The following is a 14986-nucleotide window of genomic DNA, read 5'->3' as shown; positions in this document are numbered from 1 at the left end:
AAGGTATTTGTAGTGGTTTTGCTAACTTATACCTCCTAATAAAAAAAAAATGGCCTGTTTATTCTTCAGTGAACAGTGTCCTGTGTGGTTTTTATGGGTTGGGGATAATTGGAAAGGAAGGGAATTATGTTTGTGTAGGGAGAAAGAGAAATGTATAATGTTATGTAAAGCATCGACCAAGAAGAAAGGGGCCAAGTCATAATCATTTAACATGACTGACCTTACCTACAAATAAACCATTAGTGTATATTAAGAAAATTGTGTAGTGTCACAGTTGTCTTCTTTTATTCAGAATCTAACAAAATTTAAAATGCTGCCTGGGATTTGTAGATCAGAACTGTTGAAGATTCACAGTTGGGAATGGTTTGGGCTTTATAAACTTAACCAAACCAAAATGGAGTACAGATTCAGCTTGTTTTTCTACTCAAATCATGTAATAGATTCTAACAGATACTGTTAAACACCTGTCTAAAAAGATCCTCCTTATGTTGTAAATATATGGAATTGTGCAGAATAAATCCTGGATGCTGTATTTTATACCTGGAGAGACCACCATTGCCATAGGTCTTTTCATATATACAGCATTTAATGAATAGTAATTTTAAATGAATAACAAACTTAGAAGAAAAAAAACCAAATAATGATGTGCAGTATGCATTGTTTTTTCAAAACATTTATTCTCTTCAAACATAGCATTTTGCCATAACTTGAACGGAAGGTAAAAAACTAAACCTCTTATGTGCCATTGCTTGCTGCATATGTTGGCAGCCTTTAGTTGACTGGCAACATGAACAATGCTAATGGTTAGTTTCCTGCTCTTAGGTACTGAGAGAAGGTCTCTGAATCTCCTTTAATAGTTTTATGCTAATTACTGATTCTTTGATCATGTTAATAGCTTGTAGCACTAGAAGCTTGATTCACTAGAGCCACCACCCTTTGCTGTTCCATAGTATATTAAATTGCAAATGTTCTATTACATTCTTTTTATGAAATGCAAAATTTCAAATTGTTGTGTTCTGGATAGAGAATCAAGAATGTTTGACATGTAGTGAGGAGAAGCAAATGCACTTCAATACATTCAACAGCAGATTGAGAGAGCATCTTCAGCTCTTCCTCACAGCAGCTCTCAAACATAGGCAGGTTTGGAAGGGTTAGAGAGCACTTTCAAGAGAGGAAAGAAGGGGGAATGGTCATTTGTTTATCATAAAAAGAAGAGAGTCTTTGCTTCTCTGCCCTCCTGGTATTTGGAGTTCCCAGTTTAGCATTTCATTAAAGTGTTTGGATTGGTCATTGAAGCGTAATGGATGTTCTTCCCTGAATATTCCAAAGCTGTGCTCTGTAAGGAGCTCATCAGGTTACCATGTGATAGGAATACAAAATATCTAAACATTTCAGATGGGGAAAGTACTAGTAAAAATGTTTGCTTTAGTCCCAAAAGAGTTCTCAATACAACAGAAAGACAAAAAAAAAGTTTTGAAAGGATTTCTCCTTTTGGACGGTGTTTCCTGTTACAGTTGCAGATGGCTATAATATCAAAGTATGGAGAAAAAAAACAACTGATCTAACCTTTTAGATAACATCAACATGAATTAGTCTGTCAGTATGAATAATTATTTTTCCCCTTTTTTATGCTCCTTTTAGATGAAGAGAAAGTTGGACCATGGCTCTGAGGTCCGCTCTTTCTCTTTGGGAAAGAAACCCTGCAAAGGCTCAGAGTATACAAGGTAATTAAATTAACAGATCCTTTGGTCATGATGCTAATGTACAGCCTGTATCTCCAGCTGCTGAGCCTCTTGTCTACTTTGAAATCAGCATTACTTTCCATTTCAGCTGTAAAGGACTGCTGCAGCCAGGGTCTTTAATAAGAACAACTTAAATGACGTAACTTCGTGTTGATTTTTCAAGACTTCTGGAAAGTGATGTCTTTCTTTTTTTGGACTGGAAAACTGCATTCAGCCTATTGTGCACTGCAGTTCTTTAAAAGTAAAACCCCTTATTGTGTTTGATTCCTTTTAAGAAAATTTTCAAGACTGGAGGCAGATACCTAATGCCCTTGAGAAATTATGTGTAAAATGAGTGTAGTATTAAAGTTAAACAATGTAGACAGAATCTAATGAAGCACATTTGAGAATCTGATCAAATCTGCAAGAGAACAAATGTTTAAAATAGTTATGCCAGCTGGGGTAGTTGAGCTGAACTGAACGTACATGTAAGTGAAGATGTTTCTAAGCAACTAAACCATACATATTTGCTTGCTTGACTCTTGGTGTTTTGTATTATTTGCATAAGCTTTACATTTCCTTCAAACATGTTATTTCCACATTCACAAACCTTGACATGAGGGCTCCAGTTGCCATGAAACTTACATGAAATTGTTGTCTGTCCTCTAATTTCATTATTTGGCAAAGCTTTTCCTGCTCTGAGGGCTTAATCTGCTGAAGATACTAGGCACCAAGTCACTTTTGTTTGTTTTCCCTTTAAGAAGTGCCCTTTTTAATAGTAAGCAAGAATATGGCATCTTGGAGTCCACTATTTTGTTGATAGAGAGAGAGAAGCATCAGACCCCCAGAGCTTATGTATATTTGAACATGTGTTTCTTGTGGATGCTAAATTATGGTAGTATCTCTTCCGGCAGTAATTTCCAGCTGGGCCTCCGCATTTAAAATAATGATAGAAAGACTATACAAGAACATGTTGTAGTAGAGGAGAGGTGCATTTGAAATAGTGGAGATGGTGTTCTCTTTTTGTATGTGTGGAGAGGCAGGGCAGGAAGCAACATGATGGTTTTGCATTTTGTTAGATCCAGAACTTGTAACACATGTAAGACTAGGAAAATCGAGAGGTTGCGGACATGCTTAGTGAATGAGGACAAGTAAAAAAAAAACTCTCCAGATCCTCACTAATCTCCATTTTTGGAAAGATTTTATTTGTTAAAAACAAAAATTCTGAAAACCACCTGAAAGAATTGGAAAGAACTAATGTGCAGAAATAAATGAAAGTGCTTCCAAATCTGGCCACAGGGAATTCTGTGATAATCAAAAACTAAAAATGAGCTGAACCACAGAGTGCTTATGGCCATGCATCAGAAAGCAAACGCAAAGACCTATTTTAGTTTTGACATCGGAATGATTGATGCAGTAGTCTTGTGTTACCTGTTCAGAATAACTGTTAAATTGAATGCGCTTCCATGTGTAGTGAATGTACCAAGGGGTCCGAAATGCAGCAATTCTCAGCCTGTAGTGTTGAGAGCCATATGTGGTTCAGATGGCAAGAATTATTAAAATAGCACAGGAAAGAGCTTTAACGGGCTAGAGCGAAATTAACCATTAGTGGTTTTCTGCATCTAGACTGTCTAGAAAATTAGTTCTCTTCCCTACCTGAAAGAACAAAAGAATCAGATGGGCAGCAGAAAAAATCAGTATGAGGAGAGAAGTCCTGAAAAACTTGAGTACCCAAGTTACATCAGTTCTGTTCCTTGACTTTTTATTTTTTTACTTTTTTAAATCTGACTTGTTTTTAAATTTTATTTTCACTAAAATCGGGATTTCATGTACTTGCTAAAACATATCTTCCAGTCAAGTTTACTTTTAACACTTCAAGCTAGAGAACCCTCAAAAACACTACTTTAGACTGCATAGACAGACTAATTTCTTTGGTAGAATTCCTAAAAATATTTCATTCTTTTATTTATTTTTTCATATTTTGGACCCACTACAGTCCAGTTTAGTAGTGGCCTTACAGGATATACAGTTCTTTTGTCTAATTCTGCCCGTAAAGTTTTTGCCAGACTTGTTTTGCATGCGCTAGGTTATTTGCATGGGATGTCATGGAAAGAAGTAGGGCATTGTGAACTGCCTGTTTACAGTTAATGTCAGATGGATTACTCATGTTAAAGAAGGGTAGCTATATTATCTTCACCAGTTTATGCAAATATTATGGACAGATTAAAACTTGACTTTCCTATGTATGACAGCAGTAAGAGATCTTGCCTCTAGTAGCAAGTTGAGGAGCTCTGTGATAAATTGGTCCATAAAACCCTTGTCATATAAATGGACTGTTCCATAAAAAAACAAAAACCCAAGTAATGAAGTTTAAAAATTTGCATCTTTCTTTTTGTTCCTGACACAGCAGTCGCTTAGTAACCAGTATTGAGAAGATAATCTGGTTTACTAATAACTTGTAACATCTAAGCAATGCAGGTGTAAAATATGCAATAGAATAGTACTGCTTACTGACCCATGCTTCACTCTTGCCCCTTCATAGTTACCTATTCTGCAAGGTATCCTGGGAGCCATTGACCAGAAATGTGAATTTTTTTGTGGGTTTACTCCCATACTTGGATTTAGATCTTGCATACACAGCAAAAGCAGTAAAGCACAATGCTACTATCACACTATTGAGGTCAAAACAGAAACTGGCATTTAACTTGCACCTCCTGCCAACCAACCAATTAATGAGGCATTGATTGTAGCTTTTGAGTGAGAGAGAATGTGTTGCCCCATTGGATAGAGAGTTCTTGTACCATTTTCTTTATCAATGAGTTCTCCCTTTCTCTTTCTGACCTGCTGCTGACATTACAATTCTCATTGTAAAGATTTAGTAGCCTTGGCCTTTTGTACAGTCAGTCTGTTCTTTGGCTATGCTTATCATTGCTCTCTTCACTTGTTGCAGTACTACTGGGCTTGTGCCATGTTCAGCAACACCTACCACCTTTGGGGATCTGAGAGCAGCCAATGGGCAAGGTCAGCAGCGACGCCGCATTACGTCTGTCCAGCCACCCACAGGGCTCCAGGAGTGGCTCAAAATGTTTCAGGTAAGCAGAAATGTTTAGCACAGAAATACAAATGGCAAAACCACCTCAAGTAACAGATCTGAACACTGGAAAAAGCAGTCAGAATAATGCTGATTAATCATAACTCACTTTATGTGTGTTAACCACTTTGTGAGTGGATGCCATGAAGAAAATCAGCTGAAGTAGACCACCAAAGAGTACAGTCCCAAAGGAAAGAAAACTAGTTTGTTGTCACAATTTTAGTTGAACTATTTTTCATTCATTGTTTTTGTTAGATATTATTGTAATATCTAACATTGAGTAAGTGAGGATTCTGTGTGCATCTCATTTTTATTTATACTATCCAGCAGGTGCTATTTGTTTATCAGCAAGACACATTTTCCCACATTAGTATGGACCTGCTGAAATTGCAGCAGTTTACATTTTGCTATTACGTATTCCTGCTTTTTACATTCCAGGTCATGAGCAAGAATGAGGCGTTAGGCAGTTATTAGTGAGGTTTTTCTTGGATTGATACTACAGTACATATCAAAAGTGACATCACTGTGAAACAGTATTACATTGCATATTAGATTACATAATCAAATATATTTAGAAGTAGAAGCCAGTTTAATTTTCTAGTGTAATTTTGTTTTAGCTTATGATGTGAGGAAAATACATATGTACTCCTATTTAACTCCTATTTAACTTAGTTAAAGATTCACCAAAAATGTGGGTTTGTTTGGTTTTGTTTCCCAGGATAATCTTTACTGCTATTTACTGTTTTCTTATCTGCAGGTGACTGTGATTTTAAAACATGACTGTCAGGAGCTATAGTTTTATTTGAAAATTATTTTGATGATATAAGAAATTAATTTAGAATTACATATTTTTGTAGCCATCATTTGAGACAGAGCCTTATTGAATAGCCTTTTTTTTTCCCCCATGGGCACAAAATGAGAAGTCTTTTTTTCGATTAAAGCCCTCAGCCTGTTAATTCCTACACTTGTCTCAAGAATCTTAAATTGATAGAAAATGCATATTTATCCAAAATGGCATTTTGGTTCTTAGTATATGACAGAAGAAGGGGCAGAGGATTTCTGTTGCACCCTGTGCTAGCTAATACTGGATCTTGACTCTCCTCCAGTTTTTGAAATTTCAGAGAATTTGCTTGACTAATGCACATAACCAGGGATAATTTTAATGAGCTTTCTTTGTAATCTGAGGATAAATTTATGTACAAAGTGCCAACATAATGAGAAACGGGAAAGTAATGAATGCCGCCTAATATTTGTTCTGGAATCAACACTCAATTATTTGCGTGGACCCCAGTGTTTGTAAATAGGAAGCTGCGCATATTCTGGCCATGTTCTCCCTCACCTCTGGATTCTTGTCTTGCACAGCATGCTTGTGTTCCTCAGATATTTAAAGTTCTTAAAGGATTTAATTATGTTTGCCTCAGGGTGATGTCTCCAAATGGGTTAGTTTCTGTGTATACTATGACTGGTCTCTTTGGCTTCTGTTTTATAGAACTTGGTATATTCTCTAATCCATGCTATGAGACCCAAGCAAGAACAAACCGAAATGGTGAACCAAAACCCAGAAAAGAAAGGATTATAGTAGGGCCCAGGTTGACCCAATATTTTATGATAGATCTATTATAAATGTATATCTATGCAAAGACCTCTGTATTTTAAATATTTGGTTTTACATAATGGACAAGCATCTAGTAAAATAATGTGTCAGTCCATTTTGGGGCCATGGAAGTAACAGAATTATCTTTTTAATAGTTCAGAAAATCCATTTAAAAATGGATATTTTATAGTCTTGGAAAAACAATAGGCAATAAATGTTATGAGAGGTTTGAAAGTTGGTTGTGGGATAATAGTGGCAACCATATTCTCTCCTGTTGCTGTTGCTTTGTGCCACCAGGGCTGCTAAGTCTCCTATAGACAGGCCTTCAAATTACAGCAGTTAAAACAGGCAAGGCCAAGAGACTTGCCACAAGTTACCTGATTTTAGATAAGTTCATTTAAAAACCTATTCAGAAAAGAAAAATCAATTTGGTTGCTTTTCACAGATCCTCCCAAATTTTTGCTGCCATTATCTATGTTAAATCTTTAAAACAAAAAATCTCTGTCTAGGGCTTTGTGGTGTAATTGTTTTAACATTGTAAAGAAAATATGTTGAAGAAGGGATGCGCCATTGTGAGATGAATAGAAGGAAGAATCTGGTGCCAGCTGCAAGTAGCTTCTGCACGCACATTATCCCAGAGCTTGGTAAAATGAGTTGATGCCATTTTTTTTGCTGCAGTGTGGCATTTTTACCCTGTTTTTCAAAGAGTGGGCAGCACAGTGAAGAAACAGACCATCTCAGATAGCTTTAGTCTATGCTGAAATGTCATCCCTTGTTCAGATGTGCTTTTCTTATAGTAGTTCAGAGTGTGGGTGTGCCTGTAATAGGAATGTCACATTTTACGCAGATGTCTTGCTGTTCTGTTTCTGTGTTGGCTTTTACTGTAATAATCTAGAGATTAATCTGATTAGAAAAAAGGATGACTAAGAGAAGGTTTTTGAAATTGAAGATTACTAGTGGGCTTTATGGTTAGTGAGTTAAATTTGTACGGTTAAGCTTTTTTTTTTATTGGTAAGAGAGAACAGAAAGGTAATCTGTGTTTAACTATTCCTGCAAGATGCATTATGCTTATGATCCCATGCAAGATTTCCCTAACCTCCCACTCCCACCCTGAATTTTCATATTCCACTGGCCACATAAGGTCTCCATTTAAAATTGTTTCTGTTCCATGCCCTACCCCCCCCCCCCCCCCCCCAAATCCCCACCTTTTTCTCCTCATTTTAACATGTCCGTAGTCTCTGGTACCCTCCCCAGATGCTCTACCCAGGTAGTGCAGGTGACCCTTGCCAGATCCAGAGCTGTATAGGTGATGCCTACCAAATGCACTCTTGACACTGCTGTTCGGCAAGTAGAGCACTGTCAGCACTGCTGGTTGGTCAGTAGGGACTGCCTCTCTAGTGGCAGCTGCGTTTGCTCCCTCCCTCCTTGGGCCTGTGCATGCTGTCCCTGTAAGTAACTCTATTTGCTGGCTGCCTGTTGAGAGCGAGCAGCATGTATCTTGGATAAATTGATGCTTTTCTGATATTCTTCACCTCTGGCAGTTTTTATGATACTTCTGCTGCAGGCCTTTGTGAATGAAATCATTTCTGGCCTTTTTTTTGGTGACAGATTGTTACAAAGTGTATGTGGAATTATTCAAGGGAGGATAGTTTTGTAAGGCTTTTACATAAACATGTGCGTATTTTTACTTGTGGATGGAAGGGGGAAGGAAAGCACATGCCGTGAAATCACTATGTGTGTCTTTTGATGCATATGTTCCATTTGCTGTAAAGCAGGTTCAAATTTTGTGGGGACTTTTATATCCGCAGTGAGTGTGCTGGCAGATCTTCAAAGGCAAACTCTGCGAGACCTTTCTCTTTGTAAATGGGCGTACAAGGTCACGAATATAAAGTACCGGCAGACCTGCATGTAGTCCAGGGAATCTGAAAATTGGCCCCTAAATGAGTGGTCCTTACTAATTCATTTTGTAAATCGGTGATAAAAGGGTTTGGCTCCTTAAGCAGGTAATTTTTTAAAAAGTCTGCAGGAAGAAAATACACGTGGAAAAGAGCACAAGATAGGCCTGCTTGCTAGCAGGAGTAAATGTGTGTGAGTAGATTTATGTGCATGCTTTCGAAAACCACATAAATGCGATCTCTGTCGCGATTCTGCCCTTGGAGCATCTCTTTCCAATGCGCATAAAAGTACACTCAGAATAGCTTCTGCTCGTACGTTTAGGCGCACAACCCCCCCCCGGGGATAGTTTTCTAAAAGCCATTTATGCTCATAAAACTGCATCTTATGAGCACAGATGCCTTAGAAAATCATGCCCCTATGTACTGTGTCCTTACCTGATCACTATTTCTTCATTTGTTTTGTGTTTTTGAAAGGTCTTTCTATTAACAGTCAAAAGACCAGTATTTCACCTTTTTTGTACAATAATCCAAACACCTATAAAAACCACCTTCATTAGTTTTGATAGCAAGTTCTAAGTTTAGGTGGTTTCTCAGCTTGAAGCTATGTGTTGAAGTAATCATTAACTTGTTGCTCTCTGTTTAAGTGCAGCTGGGGCGCATTACCCTTTACAGTGGACTTGTCATGTGTGAAACTGGCTAAAAGGGAAAGCACCCCTCCCCCATGCTCCTCTCTCCTCGCTTTTGAGCCTACAAGCATTAGGGCTTTTATTTGTCCTGCATCTCAACTGACAAAGCATCTCTGCATCCATTTATGCACTGAATAAGAGCAAAGGATGCAGCACTTCTAAGGAAGGAGAAGATACAGAGGCAAAGGTCATGATACAAACAGAGCACAAATTAAGGGGGGGGTTGAGGCTGGTGTGCCTGAGGCACAGCTCAGATTTAACATGAGTATGGAGTGGGGTTTGAAGGAGTCAGCTTGCCTTACATGTTGCAGATTGATAATTTTTACACCTTTTTGGTTTGCCATGTTTCTCATCCTTCCTCTAAGCTTCCTGTCTTGTAATTAAGAACAGGAGATTTCTTTTTTTTCCCCATAAGGGCTTGAAGAAGGTTTCTTTCATTAGGGTAAACAGCCATTTTTGTACAATTTAATCTAAAGTAAATGTTCAGAGACTTGCTATAAAATTGTCAACATTCATGTGCATTTAAGCTTGCATTACAGTACTGAGTAAGGAAAGTATTTTTAGGTTGCTGACCGGAATATCCAGACTGTGTGCTTGTAGACACAGTATTCAATCTCAAGTTCACCACTGGAAAACTTGGGAAGGAAGATTGTTAGGCATCTACTTGTAACCTACTGTTGTAAACGGGGAGCAGGATAGGTTTCTTAAACTACTCCAGTCTGTAGTGTTTACATATGTGAGTATGTAGGAGATGTTATTTTGTATGCCTGTGTCTCCAGAAGTGACCTCAGAGTATGATGCTTGTATGCTTATGTACTCTGTTCTACCTTTGATTAGAATAAAATTTGCCCAAATTTCTCATTCCATTGGATGACATTAAAGCTATTTTGAATTCAAACTGCTTTCAATTCCTTTTTGCTATTTGCTGGAGAGAGTACCTTTTTAGACTTCATTTTCAGCATTTGTGTTCCTGTTTTGATTTATTTTTATATAATTAAAAGAAGAAAATAAATATTAAGTGCTGAAAATTGCCTACCTTTCTTGTGGTGTTCATTCTGCAGGTTCTTGGTGGAGCTGTCGTCAACCCTGTTACATGTATTTTCCTTTTTATGCTTTTTTCTTTAGTATTTTTCTGTCAATTCCTTTCTTTTTACGGAAAGAATGTCATCAAGTCTTCTCCTACTGCTAGGGAGAAGTCTACAATAAATCTGGATACAATATCTATTCAAGGATGTTGCCTTCAGTTGACTCTGTCTGGTAGGAAATTAAAATCTAGGTCCATAAAACATATTAGCTGCAGTAATGCCTTATCAAAATTGCTCTCCATTGCTTCATTGCCTTGTCGAGAACAAGCAGAATGGTAGTCCTCACATATGGATGACATTATTGGATGGCGCCCGGCATGGAAAACTTATGTCAAAGTTTCTAGAACTTTGACTAGCCATATTGAGCATGCTATACCACACATCCACACGGGGTCCCTCTTCAGTCTTTTTTTCCGCAGAGCTTTCACCTCATGGTTACTGAGCTCGTGCTCTTTTTGTTAGGAAAGTTGTTAAAACTTTTCACCAATTGTTTTTGGGTTTTTCTCGCATCATTCTTGGTTCCCTCTTGTTTCTAGTCAAGTTTTTTGGCGGTTCTGTAAGTTTTCTTTCACTTCCTTCCCCTCATGGCGGCGGTGCCTCCGTGTCAGTCGCCCACTGCCTCTATTGTCGTTTTTTGCCCCTTTTAATTCATATCATCATGGCCTCGGGTTTTTGTCAGTGTCCGAGGACTCTGTCCATTATGACCCACATGATATGTGTATGCTCTGCCTGGGGGCATCGCACGACATTGAAGGAATATCGCCTGTGTGACCAAATGACCCCGAAGGGATATCACGCTCGCCTTGACAAGATGGAGAAGCTCTTTGGGGTGAAAAAGCCTGAGCCATCGACATTGGCATTGATGGCATCGACACCGAATGACCATGGAGCTGCACAGATGGACACTGAGCCATAAACACTGGCAGAGCCATCCGCTCCGTTGATGCCGGTGGATGGGGCATCTGGACTTACTCTTCTTGGTTAAGGACATCGGGTTCATCATCTTTGACTTTGGCACCAGGCGAAGCTGAGGAAGCATCGGTCACCTTCAATGCACGATGCCAAGTTCGGATTGATGCTGGTGCTTGCTGTGATGCGGCGAGGTGTGCCCATACTCCATTGATGCCGGGGGTTCGTAATAGTCTCCAGCGGTCCTGGTGTCAGTCGCCAAGCCACCTTGGGGATCCAAGTATTTTTCTGGCCACCCCTCCTGCCGCCCAGCCCATTTTGGCATCGGCAACTTTCAAGAAGGAGCTGGAGCACAGAGTTCAGCTGGCGGTTGATTGGGCACTGCGGGGCATTGAGCCAGTGGCACAGACTGTATCAGTGCCCACACTCTCCCTGCTGAAACTGCTACTGCAGCATCTCGATGTGCTCATCAGTGCATTACTAACCCAGTTGGCACCGGTTCCTGGGAAGTCATCGATGCCTGGTGGGCACCAATGCTTCCCCCTACCGATGTGCTATTCACCAGTTCCTTTGAGGAGGAAACCCCATGGAGGCCGGTGGTGTCACCACGGTCTGCAGCCCCCATTCAGCTTTACTGGGCTGTCACCGGTGCCTAGGCCTCTAGATGAAGACCGAGCACCCAGAGCCCTATCTCCTGTGGATTATAGCGAGGATGAGGCCCCTTATGATCCCTGGGAGGATGATACTGCAGAATCCTCCTCAGAGGACTCTGAAGGTCTCTCCTCAGAACAGTTTTCTCCAGAAGAATAAAGGAAGTCTCCACCTGAGAACCTGACCTTCACAGGCTTTGTTAGGGCGATGGTGGGAGGCCATCCCGTTTCAGTTGATGACGGAGAACGATGCCAGGCACAAGATGCTGGAAATCCTTCAGTTTGTGGAGGCTCCTAAGGAGATCATGGCGGTCCCAGTACACGAGATCTTTAAGGAGTTGCTGTTGAAGATTTTGGAGCACCCTCTCAAAATCCTTTGAATAGGAAGGTGGACGGGTTTTACCTCGTCCAACAGGCTACTAGATTCAAAAAGCACACCAGTCAGTAGTGGTTGAATCCCCTCTCAAGAAGGCCAAGCGCTTTCAGACCCATGCCTCAGTGCCCCTGGGGAGGAATCACAGAGCACTGGACACTCTTGGAAGGAAGGTCTTTCAGGGGCTATGCTCATTGCCTGCATTGCCTCCTACCAGGTCTACATGAGCCACTATTCTCGAAACCTCTGGAAGCAGGTGCAGGAGGCAGTCGAACGACTGCCTCAACAGCAGCAAGATACCTTTCTATCGCTGGTGCATCAGGGTCTGGAGTGCTTGAAACACGAGGTGCACTCCATCTACAATGTTTTCGAGACTGCAGCAAGAGTCTCTGCAACGGGAATCTGTGCCCGTAGAATGGCATGGCTGTGTCCTCTAATCTCTGACCAGAAGTACAGGAAAGACTCGCTGACTTGCCATACACAGGAGAGAATCTCTTCGGAGATAAGTTGAGGGACATAGTGGCCCGGTTGCGGGATAATCATGAGACTCTCCAGCATCTCTCTGCCAGCATTTTGGACCCACCCTCCTCAGGGAAGAGGTCTGCGAGGCTGGTTCAGAAGAGATCTTTCTACTGCCAGAGGAAATACTATCCTCTGGCCCCTCGCCCCCATTTGCAGAGGGTGAGCTCTTGTGGCCGTCCCAGGCAGCAGCAAGCTCCCAAGCCACAACATGCACCCCAGCCAAATCCTGGATGGGATTTGACTGGCTCATAGGGAGCATGAGCCAGCTTGCCCATACCTGAGATGCTGGGTGGGCAGGCTATGGTTCTTTGTAAATTGGTGGCCCAGTATAACCTCGGACCAGTAGGTTCTGTCCATCATCCGCCAAGGGTACAGATTGAATCTATTGGGTGTCCCGCCAAATTCTCCGTTAGTGCATTAGAAAGTACTGTTAAGGGAGATCTCCACCCTCTTAATGGCCAGAGCGGTCAAGCCTGTCCCACCAAGGCAAAGGAGGCAGGGATTCAACCCTGGTACTTCCTGATTCCAAAGAGAACAGAGGGACTGTGTCCCATCCTACACCTGAGGGACTTGAACAAGTTTTTGAAAAAGGCAAAGTTCAAGATGGTTTCCTTGTGCACCCTGATTCTCTTCCTACAAAAAGGGATGGGCTATTCTCCCTTGATTTAAAGGACGTGTACGCTTACGTTGAGTTCTTTCCAGGTCACAAGAAGTATCTCAGATTTGTGGTGGGAAAACAGCACTTCCAGGACAGAGTGTTGCCATTTGGGCTAGTGTCGGCCCCCTAGTGTCTTTACAAATTGTCTGGCCATGGTGGGGGCGTACCTCTGCAGGCTGGGAGTGCATGTTTTCCCCAAAGTTGGACGATTGGCTGGTCAAGAGCACCTCTCAGGCGGGGCAGATTGGTCCTTGCGCTTAACTATCCGGGTATTGGAGTCACTAGGGTTTGTCATCAGTTACCCATCTCAAGATCCCATCTCAGTCTATCACCTCAATTGGACTTTATAGGAGCTCTGCTAGATACGGCTCAGACAAAAACCTTTCTGCTGCGCTCCAGGGTGCTCATTTTGGCCTCCATAGTGGAGGTGATTCAACAGAGTCAGCAGGTATCTGCGTGGCACATATTGAGGCTGTTGGGCCACATGGCCGCAACCATCCATGTTACTTCTTGGCACTCTTACACATGCGCAGAGCCCAATGGACCTTGAGGGCCTGTTGTCTGCCCAGGAAGCACAATATCAAATCAACTTCAGGTAATGGGCTTTGAGATGTCGGTTGTCCAACAGAATTGTCTTGATCCAGACAGACAACCAACTAGCAATGTGGTATATCAACAAGCAGGGAGGCACAGGTTTGTACCTCCTGTGTCAGGAAGCAATCCAGATCTGATCATGGGTTGTGTCCCACAGGATGGTGCTCTGGGCCATGTATCTGGCTGGACTTGAGTCGAACCTTCAGGCCTCACGAATGGTCTCTGAACCAGGGGTTGGTAAATCATAGCTTCCAACTCTGGGGAAGCCCAGACATGGACTTGTTCACATCCCCCTGCAACAGGAAAGTGACTCAATTCTGCTCCCTGTATAGTTTGTACAGCAAACCAGCCTTGGGTGCCTTTGCCTGCCATTGGGGCAAGGGTCTTCTGTATGCATATCATCCGATTCCTAAAGACTCTCCTGAAGCTTTGAGAGGTGCACTATGGGGCACTATGATCCTCAGCCCCTTATTGGCTGAGACAAGTCTGGTTTCCACTCCTTCAGGAGTTGTCCATCTGGAAACCAGTCAGTCTGGGAACTTCCCCAGATCTCATCACACAAGATCAGGGCAGGCTGCAGCGTCCCAACCTCCAGGCCCTGTCAATCACAGCTTGGATGTTGAGAGGCTGATTCTGTAGCTGCTTGATCTTTCCAAAGATGTGTCTCTGGTCCTAATAGCTTCTGGAAAGCTTTCCACTAGAAAGTCCTGTGGACTGACGTGGAGGAGGTTTTCTGTGTGCTGTGAGCAAAAGGCCCTAGATCCTTTCTCCTGCCCACACAAAAATTGCTTGATTATCTTCTGCACCTTTCGGAGGCTGACCTAAAAACCAATTCTGTAAGAGTTCATATTAGTGCTATTGGCACATATCACCATGGAGTAGATGGTGCGCCCATCTCTGTACAGCCTATAGTTGTACGGTTCATGCGGGGCCTGTTTCAGGTGAAGCCCCTCCTAAGGCTTCCCACGATGTCCTGGGACCTCAACATGGTGCTAGCTCAGCTGATTAAAGCTCCTTTTGAGCCGCTGCACACCTGTGACATAAAGTATCTGACTTGGAAGGTCATATTTTTGGTGGCAGTCACTTCAGTGCGCAGGGTCAGTGAGCTCCAGGCCTTTATGATTTATCCACCTTATACCAAGTTTTATCATGACAGGGAGGTCTTACATACGCACCCTAAGTTCCTGCCTAAGGTAGTGATGGATTTC

General features: G+C 41.7%; 1 protein-coding gene across 7 annotated transcripts in view; it reads left to right on the top strand.

Moving 5' to 3' along the window:
* FBXW7 (F-box and WD repeat domain containing 7) overlaps positions 1-14986 on the top strand; it is an 808352-nt gene that overhangs the window by 684931 nt on the left and 108435 nt on the right. For all 7 annotated transcript variants that reach the window (XM_029607316.1, XM_029607232.1, XM_029607399.1 and 4 more), the window contains 2 exons: positions 1642-1724; positions 4672-4813. In XM_029607316.1, the coding sequence (XP_029463176.1) occupies positions 1642-1724; positions 4672-4813 (225 nt within the window). The remainder of the gene's footprint in view (positions 1-1641; positions 1725-4671; positions 4814-14986) is intronic.

The sequence above is a fragment of the Rhinatrema bivittatum genome, chromosome 1, assembly GCF_901001135.1.
Source record: "Rhinatrema bivittatum chromosome 1, aRhiBiv1.1, whole genome shotgun sequence".
Taxonomy (NCBI): Eukaryota; Metazoa; Chordata; class Amphibia; order Gymnophiona; family Rhinatrematidae; genus Rhinatrema; species Rhinatrema bivittatum.
Note: the sequence above shows the minus strand (reverse complement) of the source record. Positions and strands in the feature narration are given on the sequence as shown.